Here is a 20,721-nt window from a genome sequence, read left to right as displayed (position 1 = left end):
AGAAAAACTGTGGATATCTGAGTGTGTCAGATGAACTGATCTTTTATAGAAGAGTAGTATATCCTGGCATTACAGAAGGCAGCAGTGAAACCCTTGCTGAAGTTATTGGAGACAAGATTTTCACCATCATGTGTTAAGTTTCATGACTTCAGTTCATGTGTGAAACCTAAAGTCAGCTTCTGGTTTTCACCGTAATCCTCTTATGTTGATCTAGTTATGGAGAGAGGCTGGAAGAACTCTTCCAGTGTACTGCTGAGGTGCAAAGCCTAAGCTCTCCTTTCCGAGAGCCTTTACCAGGGGGTCAGGAGGAGAGCTGCCAAGGAAGATGAAGAGTAGTGCAACTGAAGTCCTTGGAAATGGAGAAGAGCTGTGGAGCTGTGTGAGGTCACACTCTCTCAGTTGGCATCTCATGAGAAATTTTGTGTAGCACTGCTTCCCTTGAGAACTGCATTCTGCAAAGCTTCCTCTGCTTATAGGACTATACTGAATAGAGTATATTGCAACTATATGTTGCGTGCCCAGCAGGTGTTAAGTTCATTTTCAAGGCCCAAAGTGGCATTAACTGTCACCTAGGCCAATCTGCTGCATACTGTCGATCACAGAACTTTTGTGTCAGATTTATATTCTGTGAAATTTATTTTTTCAAAAAAATCCCAACACCAGTCCCACCTCCCCCCAGTTGAACACAAACAAAAATCTCCTCCAAAACTCCTCTTAACATAAACAGTGATAACCTAGGATGTACTTCCCTATGTAGTAAAGAAAGCTCTGTTGGTTCTGGCTAGCTGCCAAATAACTTTCCTAATTGAAATAAATGAAAAAATGTCCCTTGGTTTCATTGGGACCGTGTTTTACCTCTGAAATACTATACCCACAAATACAAGTTAATAAAGGAGATTCTGTTGAAAAGACAAGGATCAAGCACTGGTTAGACAGTTAATGACACAGGCTCAAATACTTGAGGCAACTTCATGTCTGTCAAACTTTATCTGATTGTTCATAATTTTTACTGTCCTGTGAGCAGGATGCTGTAGATGTCTGGCAGCATGAATCAACTGCACAAAAATCTCTAAAAAAGGCATATAACTCTTGGAATAATATCAGTTTATTGAACTTTTTTTCATGTGGCAGAGGAAAAAAGGTTTAGAGGAAAAAAATATTCCCCATAACCACTTTTACTTCTGAAGCCTGTAGATGTACCTTTCCGTTTATAATTAGGGGTAGCACTATTTCAAACTAGTTCTTTAACTGAAGGAAGTGTTCTTTTTCCTCTCTGATGATACTTTTTCTTTCTCTCCCCTTCCACCTCCCTTTCCCATAGGTGTTTACAGAATTACATTCCAGCCCATAGCTTAACCCTTTCTTGCCCCGTGTGCCGCCAGACCTCCATTCTGCCAGAGAAAGGGGTTTCTGCACTCCAGAACAACTTCTTTATTACCAACCTGATGGATGTCCTGCAACGAACGCCGGACAACAGCATTGAGGAGTCCTCCATCTTGGAGACTGTCACTGCTGTTGCTGCAGGCAAACCACTCTCCTGCCCCAATCATGATGGAAATGTAAGTGAGACGACCTCCTGTGATATGTACGGGTATTGATGTGTGCTGATTTGTCTGGGTTTCATGGATATTTTGTTCTAAAAAGATAGCAGAGGAAGTGGAATCACACTAATTCTTTGATTTTATGATATGTCAACAAAAGACAAGTGATTTTTCAAATTAACACAGTTATTCTTAGTGGAACATCTTAGAGTAGTCAGGATATTATTGCATCCTACCAGTCATCTGGGATTATACTGTCTTTTAGCACATTTGGTAACAATTGTTGTCCTGCAAGCACTGAACCTTGTGCCTTTACCTCTTTGGGTTGGGTTTCCCTAGCTCTCTTGCTTGTAGCATCAAATATTGCTGTGGGGACCTGTGTGTTTGTTTAGACAATATGTGACAGGGAACTTTTAAGCTTAACTCACCTGCACATTTAGGCAGTACCAAAAGGTATGTGAACATATTAACATGGAGCCAAATAAGAGTGATCTCTAGCTGAGGATGCTTTGGGTCAGCACAGGCTAGTAACAGAGAGCTTCTATTTATCTGCAGTGTTTTGTGCATCTTGCGTATTAGTCTTTTGAGGCTGCCTTTTTTTCCCTTCACCCACTCTTTTAACCAAACATGTCCCCACATAAATCCTCAAATCATATCAGGGAATTCATTGGCAAGTACCCCCAACTGCGTAAGTGTTCACAGATTGGTGCCAGAACAGCTCTAACTCTGCTTACTTCACAATTTTCAGTGTTAACCTGTGTGACTTCATGATAGGCATATGAGCTCCTGATTTATAGCTAGGCTTATGCAAACACGTAAGTAAACCACATTACAAAGCTCAGCAATGCTGTGTTGCATACTGACTGCTGTGCTCTTATGCAAGTCAAGAAATACATACCAATAGTTTAAGACAACTTTCTGGGGACTGTTTTATTTGATACTCAGTATATTGTATAGGAATAATTCGGCTGATAGGAAATGATTACTGTAACAGAGGAATAGCTCAGTTTCCTCTCCTTTGCTGACCTGTGGGAATTAGGTGGACTTGTAGAACTGATTTGCTGTACACTCTGGTTAATGGATAACTGCTGTAACTTTTTTAATGTGTACTATACCTGTGTTTGTGTAGTGGTTACTGATTAATAAATTCCTAGTTTTTATTTCCATTCTATTTCCTCTCTTTAAAGTGAATCATAGTTCTTTTTTGACATAGCCACTGTGATAGGAGCCATCTGATTGTGAAATGCAGAAGAAAAATCAAAATGAAGGTATTACTTGTTTTGCATTTTAAATTATCAGCTGATTATTCTTAAGGTGCACTTAGAAAGAAATGGTTTGCCTACAGTTAAAAATATGCCACCTTATACCTCTTGAGAACTCCTTTCTTAGGGAAAGGGAGATTTGTAAGTCCTCTAAACCAAACTGACTTGGCTTGCCTTGAAACACAGCATGCCTTTTAGGATGCTAATAGTGTGTGATGGGAATATCTTCTCGCTTCAGTAAGTATCTGGGAGATAGGAGTTGGGGATAGGCTGAGGATTACTCCAATTTAAAGTTTTGTGGAACTAGGAAATGAAAAGCTAAATGGCACACATTAGTCCTTGTGATGGGAGGAGCTGAGGTAAGCTTTGGGGAGAGCTGCTTGAGGCTGGCCAGGTGAGTCTGGCTGAAGGGCAGGGTGCACAGGCCAAGGTGCTGGGCACCTTAGGCATCACTGAGGAATGGATTTTGATGGCTTCATAGGTACAGAACATGAGGGCACTGCATGGCAAGTAAGTTAGCTATTAGGAAATGGTTCTTCACACAGAGGGTGGTTGGGCACTGGAACAAGCTCCCTGGGGAAGGGGTCACAGCACCAAGCCTGACAGAATTCAAGAAGCGTTTGAACAATGCTGTCAGGCATGTGGTGTGATTCCTGGGGCTGTCCTGTGCAGGCCCAGGAGCTGGACTTCAATGATCCTTGTTGGTCCCTTCCAACTTAGAGTATTCTGTGATTCTAAATGCCTGGCTGCTAGTAGCTTTTCAGGGGGATTTAGGAAGTGAAAGAGGATTGAGCTGGTAGCTGAAGAATGCCTTCATAGAACCAGCAGTCATTATGCATTGAATCCTCCCTCCATTAATTTTTAGATATTGCTTGGGGTAGGGTCAGACCCACTGTATTTTTACCATTTGCATGAAGTATATTTCTTTTAAATATTACCAGATTTTCTTCGTATTAGCTTGGAAATAAGGTTCTGTTTAAACAAGTTTTTTCAGTCATTTGAGCCATGCTGGATTTAAACCTCTTTGATTAAAAACACATAGATACTGATGCACAGATACTTTCTTATTAACTTACCTGCCTGCTTGTAATTTAGCCTTCCTCAGGCCATGTAGGTTAGATATTTTCCTTTTCAGTTGGTCTCTTATTCCCGTCACTCATATTTTCCATATGTGTGTGTTCTGTGCCTTCTGTGCACATCCTCTCATGCTCCACTGTGGAATCTTTGTTCTGTGTGTTCTTATGAAAAATGAAACTTAGCTTGTAGTATCTTAACATGAGAGATGGTTTCTTGTGCTTGAAGTATAAACAAATGCTTCCTCATATTGACCCAACACAGAGCACAAATGTATGTTCTTGTAAGTCAGGGTAATAGGGCACATGTGGAACTTTTGAACCTACCAGAAGATTTCTACCTTCTACCTACACATTAAAATAAGATTGGCTTTATTCTCAGCTGCTAAACATGTGCAGCTCTTGTTGAGTATAAGCATCCTGGATCCTAACATTGATCCATGATCATTTGGGGCAACTACAGCAGCCAGGACAGGGAAGGCTATGAAATTCTAGCTCCATGTGTAATGTGTGGTGTGGACTCTTCGTAGTCACCCATCCTGAAAAGTCCATGCTTGGGTTTTATTTGAATTTGAAGTGAAAACCAGCCCAGAGCTGAGGATCCACGCTTTTACAGGGGCAATGTATTTTCTGTCTATGGAGTGTAAGAAGAGAGGATACACAATATTAATTAAATGCTCATAGCAAGAGAACATGCCTTAGCTCTGCCTAGCTTTTTCTCAGAAGATCACAGTATAGCTTGGCAACTTGACAGGCATAAGATTTTGTTTAAAAAACATTTCCTGAACTTGTGCAGGGTTGCTTACTACCTGTATGCTTCTCTTCGAAAAATAAAAAAGCACCTATCCTTGATATTCTGATGAATTGACTTCATACCATACCTTTTAAACCTTTGTTTTTTCTCATCACCTCTGTACTTCCCACCATGTCACTTACTCGTGTATCCCATTAAAATGTAATCTAGTTCTATTCTGTACTCTTCAATATTCAGTGTGTCATTGAGGCCAAATAAAAAATGCAGAATATCATGGTTAGAATCTTAATGAGCATTAGAAATAATAAACTGAGCTCACTGCTGGCAAAATTTTGTTCTGCCTCACAGGGAACGTTTAATATAGGTAGGAAGCAATAGTGTGACCGATACAATCATATCTGAACTGGAAAGTCATACAAGGGGTTTGGGTGGTTCACTTCTATGTAAGCATATTGTTTAAGTCATGACAGTCTTACAAAAATATTCTAAAAATTTGCTTAAAGTTTTCAAGTTTACAGTATGGGTAAGGCAAAAGCTATGACTAGGCAGAGCAAACCCCCACATTCTAAATTTTATCAGATATCTCAAATGTACCCTCAGGTGATTCAAACTTATATTCTTCTAAAAGCTAAGATACATGCTAGCCCCGGGACAGAGGAATTAAGCATGTGTGTGTGAGATGAGGAAGGTGGGAAGCACAGAGCCTTTTTCTCTAGGCTGCTCTTTTAATTCAAACAAATAGAAAGCACAGGATGAGCAATGTGATTTTAGAGAAGTGGGGCTTGTGATTGGTGAGAGCCTTTTCCTCAAGACCTGAACTTTGAAGGGCTGGAATTAGTGTGTCTTGACTTTGTGTAATCTAATTCAGAAGTACTTGCATCCTTGATTATGCAAATTTTAAAGTTTCTGTAAATTCAGTTTAATTACTGTAGTGAAGATATGCATGGGTCTCCAGTTACATCACTGTGCTGAAATATGCTGGTCTGGTTTAAGGTGGGAGTTAGTGGATGGGATTTCAGAACCAGTGGGTATTATATCACATATCTTTACAGCTGATGGGAATGTTCTCATTAACTTCAGTGGAAATACAGCTGAAGCTGGTATTGGATGCCACAGTATATCCTGACCAAGAGCTCTCTTCAATTTGGAAAGGAGAGATTCAGGCAAATGTCATTTTTTGAGTTATTTTGTAAAGCAAACCTGTTATAATGAAAAGCTTTCTGGGGATGCCACAAACTGTGATACCCATGTTGGGCATGGAGGGGAGAGATGAAAAGCCAGCAATACATATCTGTCTGTAGTTAGACATTAGTCTTACCAGATTAAGAAATGCTAGAAAAAATCTTAGCAAATCAGCTTATCTAGACACCTGAAGCCTGAATTGTATTAATATTAGGTTTTCCTTCTCCTTCAGCTATGGCACAATCAAAAAATTTTAGTGGAAAATGAAAACTGTCTCTCAAAACATTTTGAATTTGACAACTATTTCTGTGCAGACATACACATTAGGTCTTTGTGGTCTGCTTGCTATTACTATTCATGTTACTGTATTACCACATGTGTTTCTCTGGTGCATGAATAAAGAGGAAGAAGGTTGTTTGGGCTAAACTTCAATATGCTAATGAAATACTTTCTTCGTGATATATGTGGCTGCAAATATAATGATGTTTATTTTAGGGTGTTCGGTAGGAAACAAAAATATTAAATTATTCTAATCACTGTATCCAAAGATAAAAATATTGAATAAATAAAGGGCTTGTTAAAATATCCTGAGCCTAAGCATTATATTATGAGGAGGCATAAAGATGAACACAGTTGGACACTCATTCAAAATAAATGAAATTTTTTTGTCTGTATAAAAAGACTTCAGAGTTTCCTAATAAAATATTCTTCCTTTTAGTTGTTTCTGCTTGCAAGTTCTTGAAGCCTTTGAAAAGAATTTAAATCCTAAACTCTGCTTAACTAATTTCCTCTATGCACTGTAAGAACACATCACATCATAGTGCCTACCAAAGTAACTACCAGGCCTCGGGGGATCTATTACCATGTAACTGCTAAATTCACAGTGACTAGAGTAGTGTTGATGAGGATTGTAATTGTTTAAAAGGTCTACTTTTTTTCCCCCCCCCGCTGATATATTTGATGTTACATGGGTTATTTGGAGCAACTTTTAACTTTTCTCTGAAGGGGCTTACACAAATGGCCGACAAATGACTAAACCCTCATTGCATGTGAATCCCATATCTTGTGAATTGAGATAAGAGGGAAGAATGGGAATAAGACCGAAAGGAGCTTATCAGAGGCAAATCCCTATTAATGCTAATAGCCACGTGCAAATCATGGTTCTTGCTTCCCCCTCCTTAATTCTCAAGATACCTTGGAGCAGCCAGCTACTTTGCATGGTACCGTTACAGTTTCCTCTGCTCACCTGTAAACAGCTGATTCTACACAACCATCTCACTGTCAACCAACATCTCCAGCACAACCCTCTTGTGTGAGATGTCTGAGTGCTAGAAGAGCACCAGCCAAATTATTCAAGATTCTGATGCTGCGTTCTGAATGCAAAAGAGCTGCCAAGGTCTTCCTTTGAAGCATATACTACAGGCTTCTTTGTATCCTTTTAATAAGCCTAAAATGCTTTGTGCCCAAGGACTTCTTAGCTGTAAAAGGAAGTCTCATGCTGTATTTGCATATATGTGCATTATTTTGACTAACTTATGATTTTGGGCACAGCATTTCTCTCTCTCTTTCCCTTAATGAATATATTCAGAATTTGGGGTATATATTACATGTAAAGATCTATTTTTATCTCTAGACAGCATCTTACTGAGAACATAACAGGTTCAAACAATCTCCTCTTTCAAGTGTAGATCAGCATTCCTATTATAATCTCAGATATGAAGTTTTGATGGTTTTAAGGGATTAGTAAGGGATATGGAGATTTTCCCCTGCAGGAGGTTGGTTCATTTAGGGTGCTTTCCTCTAACAAATAAACATGCTGTTTGGTGAGTCCCATCAAGTTTATGTTCCACCAGAGGTTCTGTTACAAAAAACAGCCTAAGTTTACACTTCCTTTGGCAGAACCTCTGGGAAGACTAAGGATCAAGTTAGTGAGGGTACTTGAATGCCCTGCTTATTTGAGTTGTTTCACAGAGTACTTAAGACAGACACCAAAACTTACTCTTACACAGTATAAAGATGATGTTAGGACCAGCACTGAAGTCCAGCATTGTTCAGAGGCTGCTCTTCTGATAGAATAAAATTCATTTAAACTAGCATTTTAATATGAAATACGTAAGAATAACAACCATCTTTTAGGCAGTAAATTATTAGTGTCTAAAAAAAGAGAAGCCTTGTCTCAGAGGTTGGATAATAACATGAGTTCAAGACCCAGTAAGATGTGCTTTGAATTGTGTTACTGCTGCCATGTTTGAACGTAGAGTTATGCACTTTTCCAGGTGATGGAGTTTTACTGCCAGTCCTGTGAGACAGCCATGTGCCGGGAGTGCACAGAGGGAGAACACGCAGAGCATCCCACGGTACCACTCAAGGATGTGGTGGAGCAACACAAGGCTTCCCTCCAAGTCCAGTTGGATGCTGTCAACAAAAGGTAGGGAGACTCCACTGATTATTTTCCATTTTCAGTTCTGTCGCTGGCTTCCTGTGTTAACTTGGGTAGATGTTTTAGTGTGCTGGTGCCATAGTGAGGCTAGCATAAAAAAAAATCCATTGAGTGTGTGATGTTAGAGAAAAGAGCAAAAGATTCCTATGTGTCCTTTGCAAAACAGAGGCCATTAGAAATGCAAGTGTCCTCCAAAGAAGGGGCATAAAATGTTAAGGAGAAAACTACGATCCAGTTATGAATTTAATGATTGCTAAATAAATAATACTGGGTGCTGAAAAGACTAGTACAAACACTATGATGCCAAAAAGGCTAAAAAAGCCATGAAAAAGTGAGGTAGATCTAGTTATATCTTCTGGAGTATATATCATGTAGCATAAAGGATGGAGGATCCAAGGCTTCATTGTTGGTAGTCCTAAAGTCTAATAGATTTGCATAAGGGAGGGCTGTGGCTTACCCTTATTTTATGAGACCAGACCCACTATCTGGTTATAAAAGAAATGAACTTACTTCTGGGAAATGACTGGGTTTAAAGACAGCCTGCTGATTAGAGAGTTTCATTAAAAGATACCAGGGCAAGGGCCAATGTTTAATGACTTTTGAAACAGAAATCTTTGTAATGTAATTCCTCCCTCAGGCTTCCAGAGATCGACTCAGCACTTCATTTTATATCTGAAATCATACACCAGTTAACCAACCAAAAGGCTAGCATTGTAGATGACATTCATTCCACTTTTGATGAACTCCAGAAGACTTTAAATGTGCGAAAGAGCGTGCTGCTCATGGAACTGGAAGTGAATTATGGCCTTAAACACAAAGTAAGATGCATGTTTTGTTTCAATGAAAAGCTGTTAATTTAATCATCCAGTTTTTACAAATGATACAGGATGCCACTTCAACAAATTGTGTCTGAGATCTAGAGAATAACATTTTCGGGAAATCAGATGCTGCAGAACCTCGCTTTTTGGTGCTCAGCCTTATAAGTGGAATACAGACCCTACCTGGGCAGATAGCCCTTTGTGAACGGTGTGTGAGGAGGATCTAAAATGGCCAACACACTAAGCAGGCATCTACTTAAAGCCAACATGCTGATATGCAAATGACAGTAAGGGAATACCAAAGGAAAGTCTGAATTCTTGGGCTGCATTCGTATGAACCCCTCCATGAAGATACAGGCCAAACAATTTGTCCTGAATAACTGAGTAGGACTTCCTGTTATACTTCAAAGCACTACTTTCCTTTCCAGTACTTGGTAATGTATTGCATGTTAGATGTCATGAGTTGGAACACATTAAGATTGGAGGGACATCTCACTTTCTCAGGGGAATGCCGAGAGCAATAGATTCCAGAGCTGTATTCATACTTTTACTTCCTATCTGGATGACTGAATTTTGGGGTTTACCGCCTGTATTGTAGACTAAGCTGCAGAGGAGGAAAACAGAAACCTGTACATTTTTACAAAAAGAAGCCTGTAGCCTGGTGGGTAGGGGTTTTTTTGAGGATTATTAAGTCTGAATCAGGAAAATGAAATTATTTAGTCCTTATCTTCCGGGGCATCAGTTGTCTGTTTTATATAAAAGAAAAATTTCTTTCCTCAAAGTAGTCTTGAAAAGAAAATAATATCAACAACTGGAGTTTCAAGAGTGCCTGATAGTATTGGCATCTTTGGTCACTCTCTGCCATTACTGAGCAGCTTGATCATCTCCAGATGAGAGGAATGTTGCATTCCAGTGGAGGAATGTTGCATTCCTGGATCTGGAACAGGCTTGATCATTAGGATGGTCTTGAACTGCTAAACCTGTGAAAATGGAGGAATTCTAGCATGTGCACAAGATGCGTACTTTTAGAAACAGAGGGAGCCCAAGACAACTGGGGCACAGAAGTTGGTCATCTCCAGAGCTAAGCAGCAGCTGAGAAGTTTTAGCATCAATAATTTGGACTCAGATCCCAGGTTCATCTAAATGTACTCAAGATATCACACAAACGTACTTTCTTAGCAAACAAATACACGTTGGATGTGTACAAAGTTTACACTAGATAGAATATGATGTTAAATTATCTTATTGTTGCTGAAAGGGATTGAAAATAGTTTAGTAACTATTTTGAACATTAGAGAATCAAATTTTTGCAAAGTTGCACATAAGTAGTAAAAGAGGCATCTCCCCTCTTTGTATTTAAAAAAAGCAGTTGAAATTGGATTTTACTTTTGAATGAATAGTAGTCCCACAAAATAATTCAAACCCAAATCTTCAATCATTCTGATCATACTTTTCAAAAATGAAAAATGAAAGTTTGGCACCTTACTGAAAGAAAGTTGACGGTTCAGTTTCCAATGGACTGAAAGAGGCCTCGTGTAAAATACTCAAAGTACATTTTAAATAGTATTTATGTTAAGATTTAATATTTTCCATCTTTGTAATGAAAGAAAACTATCTTGAGAAAATACTGTTTTAAAACATAGCTGCAAGTTGTCTTTCTCATAAGTTTGTGATTTCTTATCCCAAGCATATGGGGTTTTGTCATATTGGAAAATTATTAGCTATGCACTCTCTTTAACTACTTATGTCCTTGAATAAAGACAAAGCAGATTAGAAATGCCTTGTATTGAATCCTGAGAGGTTTATGGATGCCTAGAAAAACAGATAACTTGAAATTTCAGTGTAGTCTTGACATTTGTTCATTCTGTTTTGATTGCAAAACATTTTGTGTTGTTATCAGTTTTCCATATCAATAACACATGATCTTGGATTTTCTCTAGTGGATGAAAAGCTGAAAGCTTTGTAAAACTTAGGAAAAAGTGCCCTTATCATGCAGTATCATTACATAGTGTGTCTCAGCGAGGGAAAAGTATTTCATAACAATAAATACACCCAGTCTCTAAGTTTACTTTAAAATCAATTGAAATGTTTAAAAAATATTTCCTTTACATTGATGGTCAACCAAATAACTTCTCTAATCCACGATAATGTCTGTGCCATTGTTCTCTGTAGGAAAAACATACCATGTGTGTGACTGATTACTTTAGTTTGAGTATTTTATCAGTGGAGAGTGTGTGGGGCAACTGGAATGTTTTCCTGACTGTCAAGAATTTTTCTGCTAGGTTGTTATAATTCAGATATCCTTTTTCCAAATCATTGCAAGAATGGTTTAAAAAAAAAACGGTTAACCTTGTTCCTAGCCCACACCTAACAATTTTGAGGTCAATACTGTTTTAAGGATTTTAGACTAAGGACCAGAACTAACCCTATAAAAGAAACTCCTTCATAGTCTTAAATATAGAGTAACTACTTGCTGCCCACCAAAATTTCAGGCTACTCAATCCAGCTCTTTCCAATATCCACAACCCATTCTGTATGTTTTGCTTTCCAGCCTGCTGGAACTAGGGAACCAACTTCCCTGCTTCTGCTGGGGAGAATTTTCCTTTCTTCACTTATTTAGTCCATGAGTCACACTTTTCCTCAGGATGGATGTACATACAGGTCTTGAGAGTGCCTTCTTGTCCATCTCCATAGAGGAGTAACCCAGTTTCCTTTGGCTCTGAAGAAATGGTTTCAAGAAGTTTCTTTCAGCCTGTCTTATTAATGGGCCTGATGAATCCAAAATATCTCTGCCTCTGTGCACACAGGTCAATTTTCTATAACTATTTCATTTACTGTGACTGCTGAGAGTTAGATGGAGCAGGGTTCAAACTGTTACATTTGTTGTTGGGGTTTTTTTCTTAAAAAAAAAGAAGACAAGACAGGTGGGGCAATAATTCAGTCTAGTGTGACAGTGGATCTCTGAAGCCCTGAAGACCCAAACCAGGGTACATTTTTTGTATTGCAGCATTATATTCTAAATATGTGTTGGGGATTACTGGGTACTTTTTCTAAGAAGTTCAAATTAAACTCTAAATTAATGCATTATAAATTTGGGTTCTACAAAGGCCTGCAGATATAAAGTATGCTACATCTTCATAGGACAGTTTTTGTAACATGATGCTAATCTGGTGTTTGGTAATGCACACAGGTCCTCCAGACACAACTGGATACCTTACTTGAAGGGCAAGAAAGCATTAAAAGTTGCAGCAACTTCACAGCCCAAGCCCTCAACCATGGCACTGAAACCGAAGTGCTGCTGGTGAAGAAGCAAATGAGTGACAAGCTGAATGAACTGGCTGAGCGGGACTTCCCACTGCAGCCCCGTGAAAATGATCAGTTGGACTTCATAGTGGAAACAGAAGGCCTGAAGAAGTCCATTCACAATCTGGGTACTATTTTAACCACCAATGCTGTTGCCTCTGAAACAGTTGCCACAGGCGAGGGACTGAGGCAGACAGTGATAGGACAGCCCATGTCCGTCACCATCACAACCAAGGACAAAGATGGGGAACTCTGTAAATCCGGGAATGCTTACCTCACTGCTGAACTGAGCACGCCTGATGGGAGTGTAGCGGATGGAGAAATACTTGACAACAAAAATGGCACTTACGAATTTTTGTATACTGTTCAGAAAGAAGGGGACTTCACTTTGTCTCTGAGACTTTATGATCAACATATCAAGGGCAGCCCGTTCAAACTTAAAGTGGTCAGATCAGCAGATGTGTCTCCTACCACTGAAGGGGTTAAGAGGCGTGTTAAATCTCCTGGCAGTGGTCATGTGAAGCAGAAAGCTGTGAAAAGACCTGCAAGCATGTACAGCACTGGCAAAAGAAAAGAGAATCCCATTGAAGATGATTTGATCTTCAGAGTAGGTAGGTGATTTTGCTGCCTGTGACATACTTAAAAATAGTTTAGGGAAACTGGATGAAAAAGTTAAATTATCGTGAAGTTAAAGGTGTAAGTAGGGCAACCTGATGATATCTTTAGGCCTCTTGACTTTTGTAAATTTTGAAAGCCCGTACTTCTGGAATTATGTTTGCAGCAAATATTTAATTGGGATTTGGATTTAGCAATGCATACATTTGATTTGGGATATTTTAAAACTGGTAATATTCTTAATACAAAGCTTTTGGTATGGATTAAAGTAATTTCAGATTGTAATTTCTGCTTCTGTATCCCTTGCTTCTAGTGAGCAGTTTCTGGCTAAATAGCGGTATGGTTCTGGTTTGGCTTTAGTTGGTAGTGGTGTTGTTTGTTAGATTTATTTTTTAGCTATTTTCTCCAATATACTACAAACTCTAGAAGTCTTCAACATTTTCCAAAAAGTGCAGTGCCCTTTTTTTTCTCTTGGGATGCAGTCATGACCATGTGCTTTATTTTTGAGTTGTACCTCCTCCCTTTCTTCACTAGTCGAAAAAAGAAGATGAAATAATTAGAACAAGAGCTATGCATGTCTCAGAGTTTTTCCCGATTAAACCTCTCAGAGTGCCGACATTTGGGATATATGGATTGCTATTTTTTAGAAAATCTGAGCTGAGAGTAATATTTCATCCTATTACATATTCAACTTTCAGCCACTCATTTCACACAATGACCCTACATAGACAGAGATGTTCCTCTGGGCTTCTGTGGGCTTATGTATGCATCATCTGAAAGGTCTCGAACCATTGCAGCTGTAATTCTCTAGTGTTTTATACTCTTCCACAATATGCAAAATTATTGAGACAGGTAAGACTTCTGACATTTTCACAAGGATTTCGTTCATAGATTTAAGACTTTGTTTGGTTCAGCTCACTTTGAAAAGTTAAGGTTTGGTTCATTTGTTGATGAGGTAATGTAAAGTTTATCACTCTTTTCCAACACAACTATTTCTATTTTGAACCCATTGTTGAATTCTTCTGATGGTCCTGGCCAAATCTGGGTCTGTATTTTAAACTGGGCAAGATAAATCTTATATTGGGGCTGCCAGAAGCTCATACAGCTGTGTTGGAGAACCACCCTGTAATATTCCTCTGGTCATCCAAGTATATGGAGTATGCTATGGTATGTGCACTGATATATGGGCTTTTATGCACAAGTAAATTGATCAGCTCCTAGTAGGAGATTGTTGTCCTGCTAGTATTAGCAAGAGATAGCATTAACACAACATTACTACATTTCCTTCATGGGGAAGTGTGCATTGTATCTTCTGCCAATTCTGTGCTATTCATGGCTTTTAAAGTGGCATGTGGTTCTCTTCAGACATTTTAAGGTCACGTTATTGACTTCACATTCATAGATTTGTGTAACTCATTATTTATGACAACAGAGCATTTCCTGCATCCTCTTTTTCTGTCTCAGTAATTTATATCCTCGACCTATTTTTTTTAAACAGATGCGATCTCTAAAGGGTGTGTCCATGCAATATCTGTGCAGCGTATCCTTATTCTATACAAATGAAAACAAGGATGTTCTTATGATACCTAGAAAATAATTGTTGCTCAGTGGTTTTTTGCTACCTCTACAAGTGGTAGGAAGCACTAAAGTGAGAGGGAAGTCTCTTCTTCATTACCCTGCTTTTGTGCCTTAGACCCATGCTGAGCAGAGGTGAGGGATGTTCACAGTGGCAGCCACTTCCACCTTCCCTGGTAAATCTCTCCCATGTCCTCCAAAGGAGGGTTAAGAGACATGGTTGGCATCAGCTGCTCTGTCCAGGACTCCATTTTGTGTTTTAGCTCTGCTGTGCTGTGTGCCTTTGTACTTTTTCTCTTCTGGCACTTTTCTTGACTGGGTTCTTTGACACTGTTTAGCAGTAATGGTGCTATTTCCCACTTTAACTGCTTTTCCCCCTTCATGTATTTATATGTGGGATTAGCATCAGATACAGCCAGATGGAGAGTTGGCCCTTTGCTAGAAAGTACCATTTTCCTTTTCCTCAGACCGTGTTTACTTGTCTGTTCAGTCATGTAACTGAGCATCTAAGTTTAGCTGGTACATTTAATGTGTAAAAAAAAAGAAGTGCCTTTAACAGTACCTTCTGTCAGCCTCCCTACTAGGCATGAACGTCATCTGGTCTGTTATCAATGCTAAATGCAAATAAGAGCCTTACTGTGAATCTACTCCACATAAAAACTCAAAACCAAGGCCTGTGTAATAATAGCTTTAGTGCAGTTTAGAAAGTAGGCTTAGGGGGAGCAAAGGGATTCTTGATCAGGTGTTTCACAGAATTACAAAAGGGAGAAGGTTGGAAGGGACCACAGTGGGTCATCTGGTCCAACCTCCCTGATGAAGCAGGGTAATCCTAGAGCACATGGCACAGGATTGTGTCCAGATGGCTCTTGAATATCTCTAGTGAGGGAGACTGCATAACCTCTCTGGGCAACCTGTTGCAGTGCTTGGTCACCTGCACAGTAAAGAAGTTCTTCCTCATGTTCAGGTGCATAAGGCATTCCTGTGCATCAGTTTCTGCCCATTGTCTCTTGTCCTGTTGCTTGGCACCACCAAGAAGAGCCTGACTCCAACCTCTTGACACCCTTCCTTAGATACTGATAGACATTGATGAGGTCCTCTCTCAGTTGTCTCTTCTTGAGGCCGAACAGGACCAACTCTTTAAGCCTTTCCTTGTAAGAAAGATGGTCTAGTCCCTTAATCATCTTTGCAGCCCTCTACTGGACCTGCTCCAGGAGCTCCATGTTTCTCTTGTACTGAGGAGGACTGGACACGGCACTGCAGATGTGGCCTCACCGGGGCTCAGTAGACTGGCAAGATCACCTCACAGTGGTGACAGTGCTCTTCCTAATGCAGTCTAGCATACCACTGGCCTTCTTGGCCACAAGGGTACACTGCTACCTCATGGACAGCCTGTTGTTCACCAGGATTCCCAAGTCCTTCTCTGCAGAGCTGCTTTCCATCAGGTCAGCCCCCAGCCTGTACTGGTGCCTGGGGTTTTTCCTTCCCAGGTGCAGGACCCTGCATTTGCCTTTGTTGAATTTCAGATGGTTCCTCTCTCCCCATCTCTCAAGCCTGTCAAGGTTCTTCTGGAAGGCTGCACAGCACTCTGGGATATCAGCCACTCCTACTAGCTTTGTTTCATCAGCAAACTTGCTGAGGAAGCCTCTACTGCTTCATCCAAGTCAACTGATGAATAAGTTAATACTGGAGGACACTGCTAGATATAATCCTCCAACTAGACTCTGTGCCACTGATCATGACACATTTCTTTAATTGTCTCCGAAGGCTTCTGCCTGAAACTCCATATTGGATTGTTCTTTTTGAAAGGAACAGGGTTGGCTCTAAGTATATACTTGTTGCATTTTTACAAAGATACATAAGGGGACAGGTAGGGATATGCATCTCCTTGAAAAAAAAATGGATTTTTCCAACTGCAGTTAGCCCCGTTGGGTGGATGGTTCAGAGGAACCTTCTCCCCGTAGCAAGCAGCATCTGCTTCCTCCTCTTTCCCCATCCCTTCTCTACCTTTCCAGCAAGGTCCTGTCCTGGCCAAATTACAGCCTGGCTAAGGGCACTGGAGAAGAAAGGGATGTGTATGTGGCATCATTCCATGTAGTACAGAAGTATGATATATGAAGTGCAGAGGCCCCTCTGACACAGTTTAATCAGTTATTCTTCATTCTATGTTTCAGAAATCTGGAACAAAACCATTAATAATTAGTATGAAATAGCAAGATGTTTCTATAAAGAATTTATATTTCTGTAGAAATAGAAATGCCTGGTAAAGGGAAAATAGGATTTCCTTTTCCAGTTTATTAGCTCAAATCCCTCTGATGCTTGCCATGAACTCTTTATAAGCTTGTGGTGGCCACTGTGAAGTTAGGCCAGGCCTAAATTGCATTACATTGCAGTGATTACCTGTACTGGACAGGGGGGGAACAACTCTGACATCAGTTGCTGGCAAAATCGCCAGCATGGGTCTGATGTCCTGACAACAGAGACCTGGCCTGGATTCTACTCTTATTATTCAAGGTTTGGCTGCTGTACCAGCAAAGAACGGTTTCTGAGGTGCACCTACCCCTGGGTTTGTAAATACCTAATCTGTGGTGACAGGGGCTCTGCTGCACAGGCAAGTCTTGTAAGTGGCCTTGGCCAAGCTTTTAGGGACAGGTGCTGTGTAAAGCAAATTAATACAAATCAGACCATCTTCACTATCAATAGTGTGTGGGCATATCTGCCAGAGTTCCTACTGAATTATTCATTCCTCTTTAAAGGTTACAAACACTGTGTGCCTTCAACCAACAGACTGATTGATTTTAAAACTTGCAGTTATGTGGGAACTTGGATTAGAAACACTGACATTTGTTTTACAGCAAGCACATAGCCTTAACAATTCAGTGCAGTTTTAAAACAGAGCCTTTTGGTTTTCAGCCTGTATCTATTATGAGATGGAGCATCACATCCTTGTAATATGTAAGATTTGACTAAATATCTTTTGGCACTCTGAGGAAAAAATAAAGGAAGCTAGGAAACAACAAAACAACTCCTTGACACCTGTCATGCAGTATGTGTGTAGGTCTTTCCATGCTGTTTAGTTTTATCCTTTCTTTCAGTACCACATAGAGAAGAGTCCAAGAAGTATTTGAAGTGTTGTAGGCAGGAAAGAAATGGTATGTACACAACAGGTTATGGCCACTCACAACCTCTAAAGTCTTCCCAATAATCTGTAATATTTCTGCAGTTTTATTTTGTCTCTCTGAATCTATTCTCTTCCTGCTGGAGGCAGTGATATGTTTTTTCTTTGTGTTTTAGGAACCTGGGGAATCTAGGTAAGCAAGCAAGGAGGTTATTATTCATATTAGTAAAACTCAGGAAGCAAAAACCATTCCTTCTCTTACTGTGCACATCAAAAATATACACTGTACAAGTTTGTTCAGATTCCCAGCATTCACAGAGTAGAATCTTATTGCAGTTACATGATGTAATTTTTAACATCTCCTGTGATGCTAATGGGCTTTTAGATTATTTTTTTCCTTTCTTTCTGGTGACATTCAATATGGTCTCTAGTGTGCAAGAATAAAAGATTGAAAATATGAAACTTTTTATGTGTGCTAGGTTGCATACTTACTTTGTTGAAAGCTAAATTAATTGGTTTGTGTAGGCTATGCTCAGTAATACCAGAAGGAGTTAGATAGGACTAAGACAAATCTGGTTATTATCTGTATACAAAAATGGTATAAAAGGAGCTATTCCACAGGCCACAGGCCTGCTTCCTAATAACTCTGTTCAGCCTTCCCCCTTTGAAAACTCTGCTGTCTGCTCCCAATCCCCAGTAGCTTGCCACAGCAGTTGCAGTAAAATATCTGTCTTTTTCTCCTTTGTGCCCTGCAGTAGCTCAGAACAGGAGGGAGATAAGGCTGGGCAATGACTGGTATGAAAGATGCACGCTTTCATCTCCTAACAAGGCTGCTTGGGAAACACTGGAATGAGGATTCCACCGGTTCCAGCCCTGTGCCACTGAAGTGTTAGTGCCTCTCTAGACTAAGGAGAGATGGCTGATTGCCCATAACAGAGAGAAGACAAAGCATGGGGTGCCTTGATATAGAGGGGTAGTATCTTGCAGTAAAAGATTTTCTGAAGACTCTCTCTCAAGCAGTTATGTTCATAAGGAAGGAAGTTCTGCTTACAGAGGGGAGCTATCATCCTTTGGTATTGCAGAGTCAGTTGCAGGAGCCTGCTTTTCCAGAGGCTGACATACTTTACTACAAGCTTTCCTCTCATCATCTGAAGTGCCTGTGCTTGGCTTCAGATCTTTGCTGGCATAGTGAATTATTCAAAACAGAAAGTTCAAAGTTATCTGTTTTCCTCTTGAACATACATTAGGAAATAAGCTGTGTTTCACTAACCTCAGCTTTCTTATGCAGAGAAATTTGTACCACTGCAGAGGGGACTGCAGTATAAAGACCTGTGTGCAAATTAGGACCTATGTGATAGGTTTAATAGCTGCAAAGTGCTAGGTACAAGAACATTTCATGAAGCTGAATTTCATCTACACACTATGCTAGTAAATTGCTAAATTTCTTAAGCTTACTATGAAATGTGACCGTGGCATTCCTGGGTAATTTCTTTAGTTTTTCCTTTGATGTATATTTACAAGGTCCCACTGAAGAACACTCAGTAACTCTTTATATAGGTCTCTCTTATCTTTAAAAATGAAATTCCTTGACTTTCAAGAACATTTTTCTAAGGCTAAGGACCATACATTCCATAAAGGTTGTGCTAGTTGGTTCCAGATGCTCTAGCTTATGCATCCTCTTTTTTAACAAATGTTTTCCCTTTACTCTCAGTAGTAAAAGGAATGTTTCTCCCTTTTCTTCCATTCTCTTTGGCTAAAAGGCAAAAAAGAAACTTATCATTAGCATATGGTGAAAAAAAAATTACTGCGTGTATCCCTCGGGCACTGCTTATTAAAAGAATATACAGAAATGGCTCAAGAATGGGTAATGTAATTGGTATGTAACTCACTATTCCCTGAATACGTAGTTTCTCCTTGCAGTGCAAAAATTGAGAAGCATTTGCCTTGTTTAGAGGATGGAGCAGATGGAGTTGAAGAAAATAAGTCTTGAAACAAAGGGACATTCCTGCAGCAGCAAGTACAGAGAAATTAAATGTTACTTGTTAGCCAGTGACAGGAAATATGAATCCCACAGCCATCACCCCAGAAGAAAGAAGAGTTGTTATGAGCATACACATCCCTAATGAAAACCAAATACAAATTAGACCTAATATATATGTCTTATATTAGGCATCACAGTCAGAACAGTTTTAATCATTGAGCTCCAGGATATTTTGGACTGACTAAAATAAAATACAAGCTTTTCAGTTAATACACAGCCAGTGAATGCTTGTAAAAATATTTTACCAGGAAAATCAGCACTGCATCCAAGTCTTGGAAAGAACAGCTTATAGAGTTGGTTGTTGGTTTGTGGTTTTTTGTTTGTTTCAAAATTCATTAATTCATTATGAGTAACCTTAGTGTCTAAAGTCACAACTGCAGTCTTTTCTAAAGATACCTGAGCCTCTTTTACAAACAAATCAGGAATTTGGATATCCTGTATTCCAGGTGTATTTTGAACCAGCCGTTTTGAGGCTGATCTTTTAAAGATACCAGTTTGCTCTGTGATGCTCCTTGGAACATCTCAGAACAGACATCTAAGTAATAAGCCACCTAAACTTACTGAACTTTCATGAAAAGTTGACATTTTACAACTCCTTATCACCTTAAACCATTGGAGAAACAACATATAGTTCTATGTAAATCACTATTGCATTTGTCCTGAGTTAAAATGAGACCTCTGTGTGTGGACACTGCTTTATGAAACAATCTAAGGTCTTTGCAGAAGCACTCAGTCTGCAGATGATGGTCTTCATTGGCCCACATGTCCCAGTCATTCAAAGCTAATTCTTCATCCGAGTTTCCCTGCTAAGGGAATTTTTAAAGCTTGTGATTGAAAACTGTTAATGTTTACGCATAAATAGGAAACTTCCCTGTCTTGCAGTGGCCCCATCCAAAGTGATATGTTTTAGAGATTTAGCTGATTGTACTAAAACTGTGTAATCTGTGCAAGTTCTTATCTTAGCCTCTGTCTATATTTTCCCACAGTAGTACCCCTTTAATT

The 20,721-nt window shown here is 39.5% G+C and overlaps 1 protein-coding gene across 17 annotated transcripts in view; it reads left to right on the top strand.

Moving 5' to 3' along the window:
* TRIM2 (tripartite motif containing 2) overlaps positions 1-20,721 on the top strand; it is a 90,954-nt gene that overhangs the window by 51,135 nt on the left and 19,098 nt on the right. For all 17 annotated transcript variants that reach the window (XM_027635742.1, XM_027635735.1, XM_027635731.1 and 14 more), the window contains 4 exons: positions 1,322-1,559; positions 8,089-8,240; positions 8,890-9,070; positions 12,261-12,984. In XM_027635742.1, the coding sequence (XP_027491543.1) occupies positions 1,322-1,559; positions 8,089-8,240; positions 8,890-9,070; positions 12,261-12,984 (1,295 nt within the window). The remainder of the gene's footprint in view (positions 1-1,321; positions 1,560-8,088; positions 8,241-8,889; positions 9,071-12,260; positions 12,985-20,721) is intronic.

The sequence above is a fragment of the Corapipo altera genome, unplaced genomic scaffold (assembly GCF_003945725.1).
Source record: "Corapipo altera isolate COAL_440 unplaced genomic scaffold, ASM394572v1 22b, whole genome shotgun sequence".
NCBI lineage: Eukaryota > Metazoa > Chordata > Aves > Passeriformes > Pipridae > Corapipo > Corapipo altera.
This window is presented reverse-complemented; position numbering and strand designations above follow the sequence as displayed.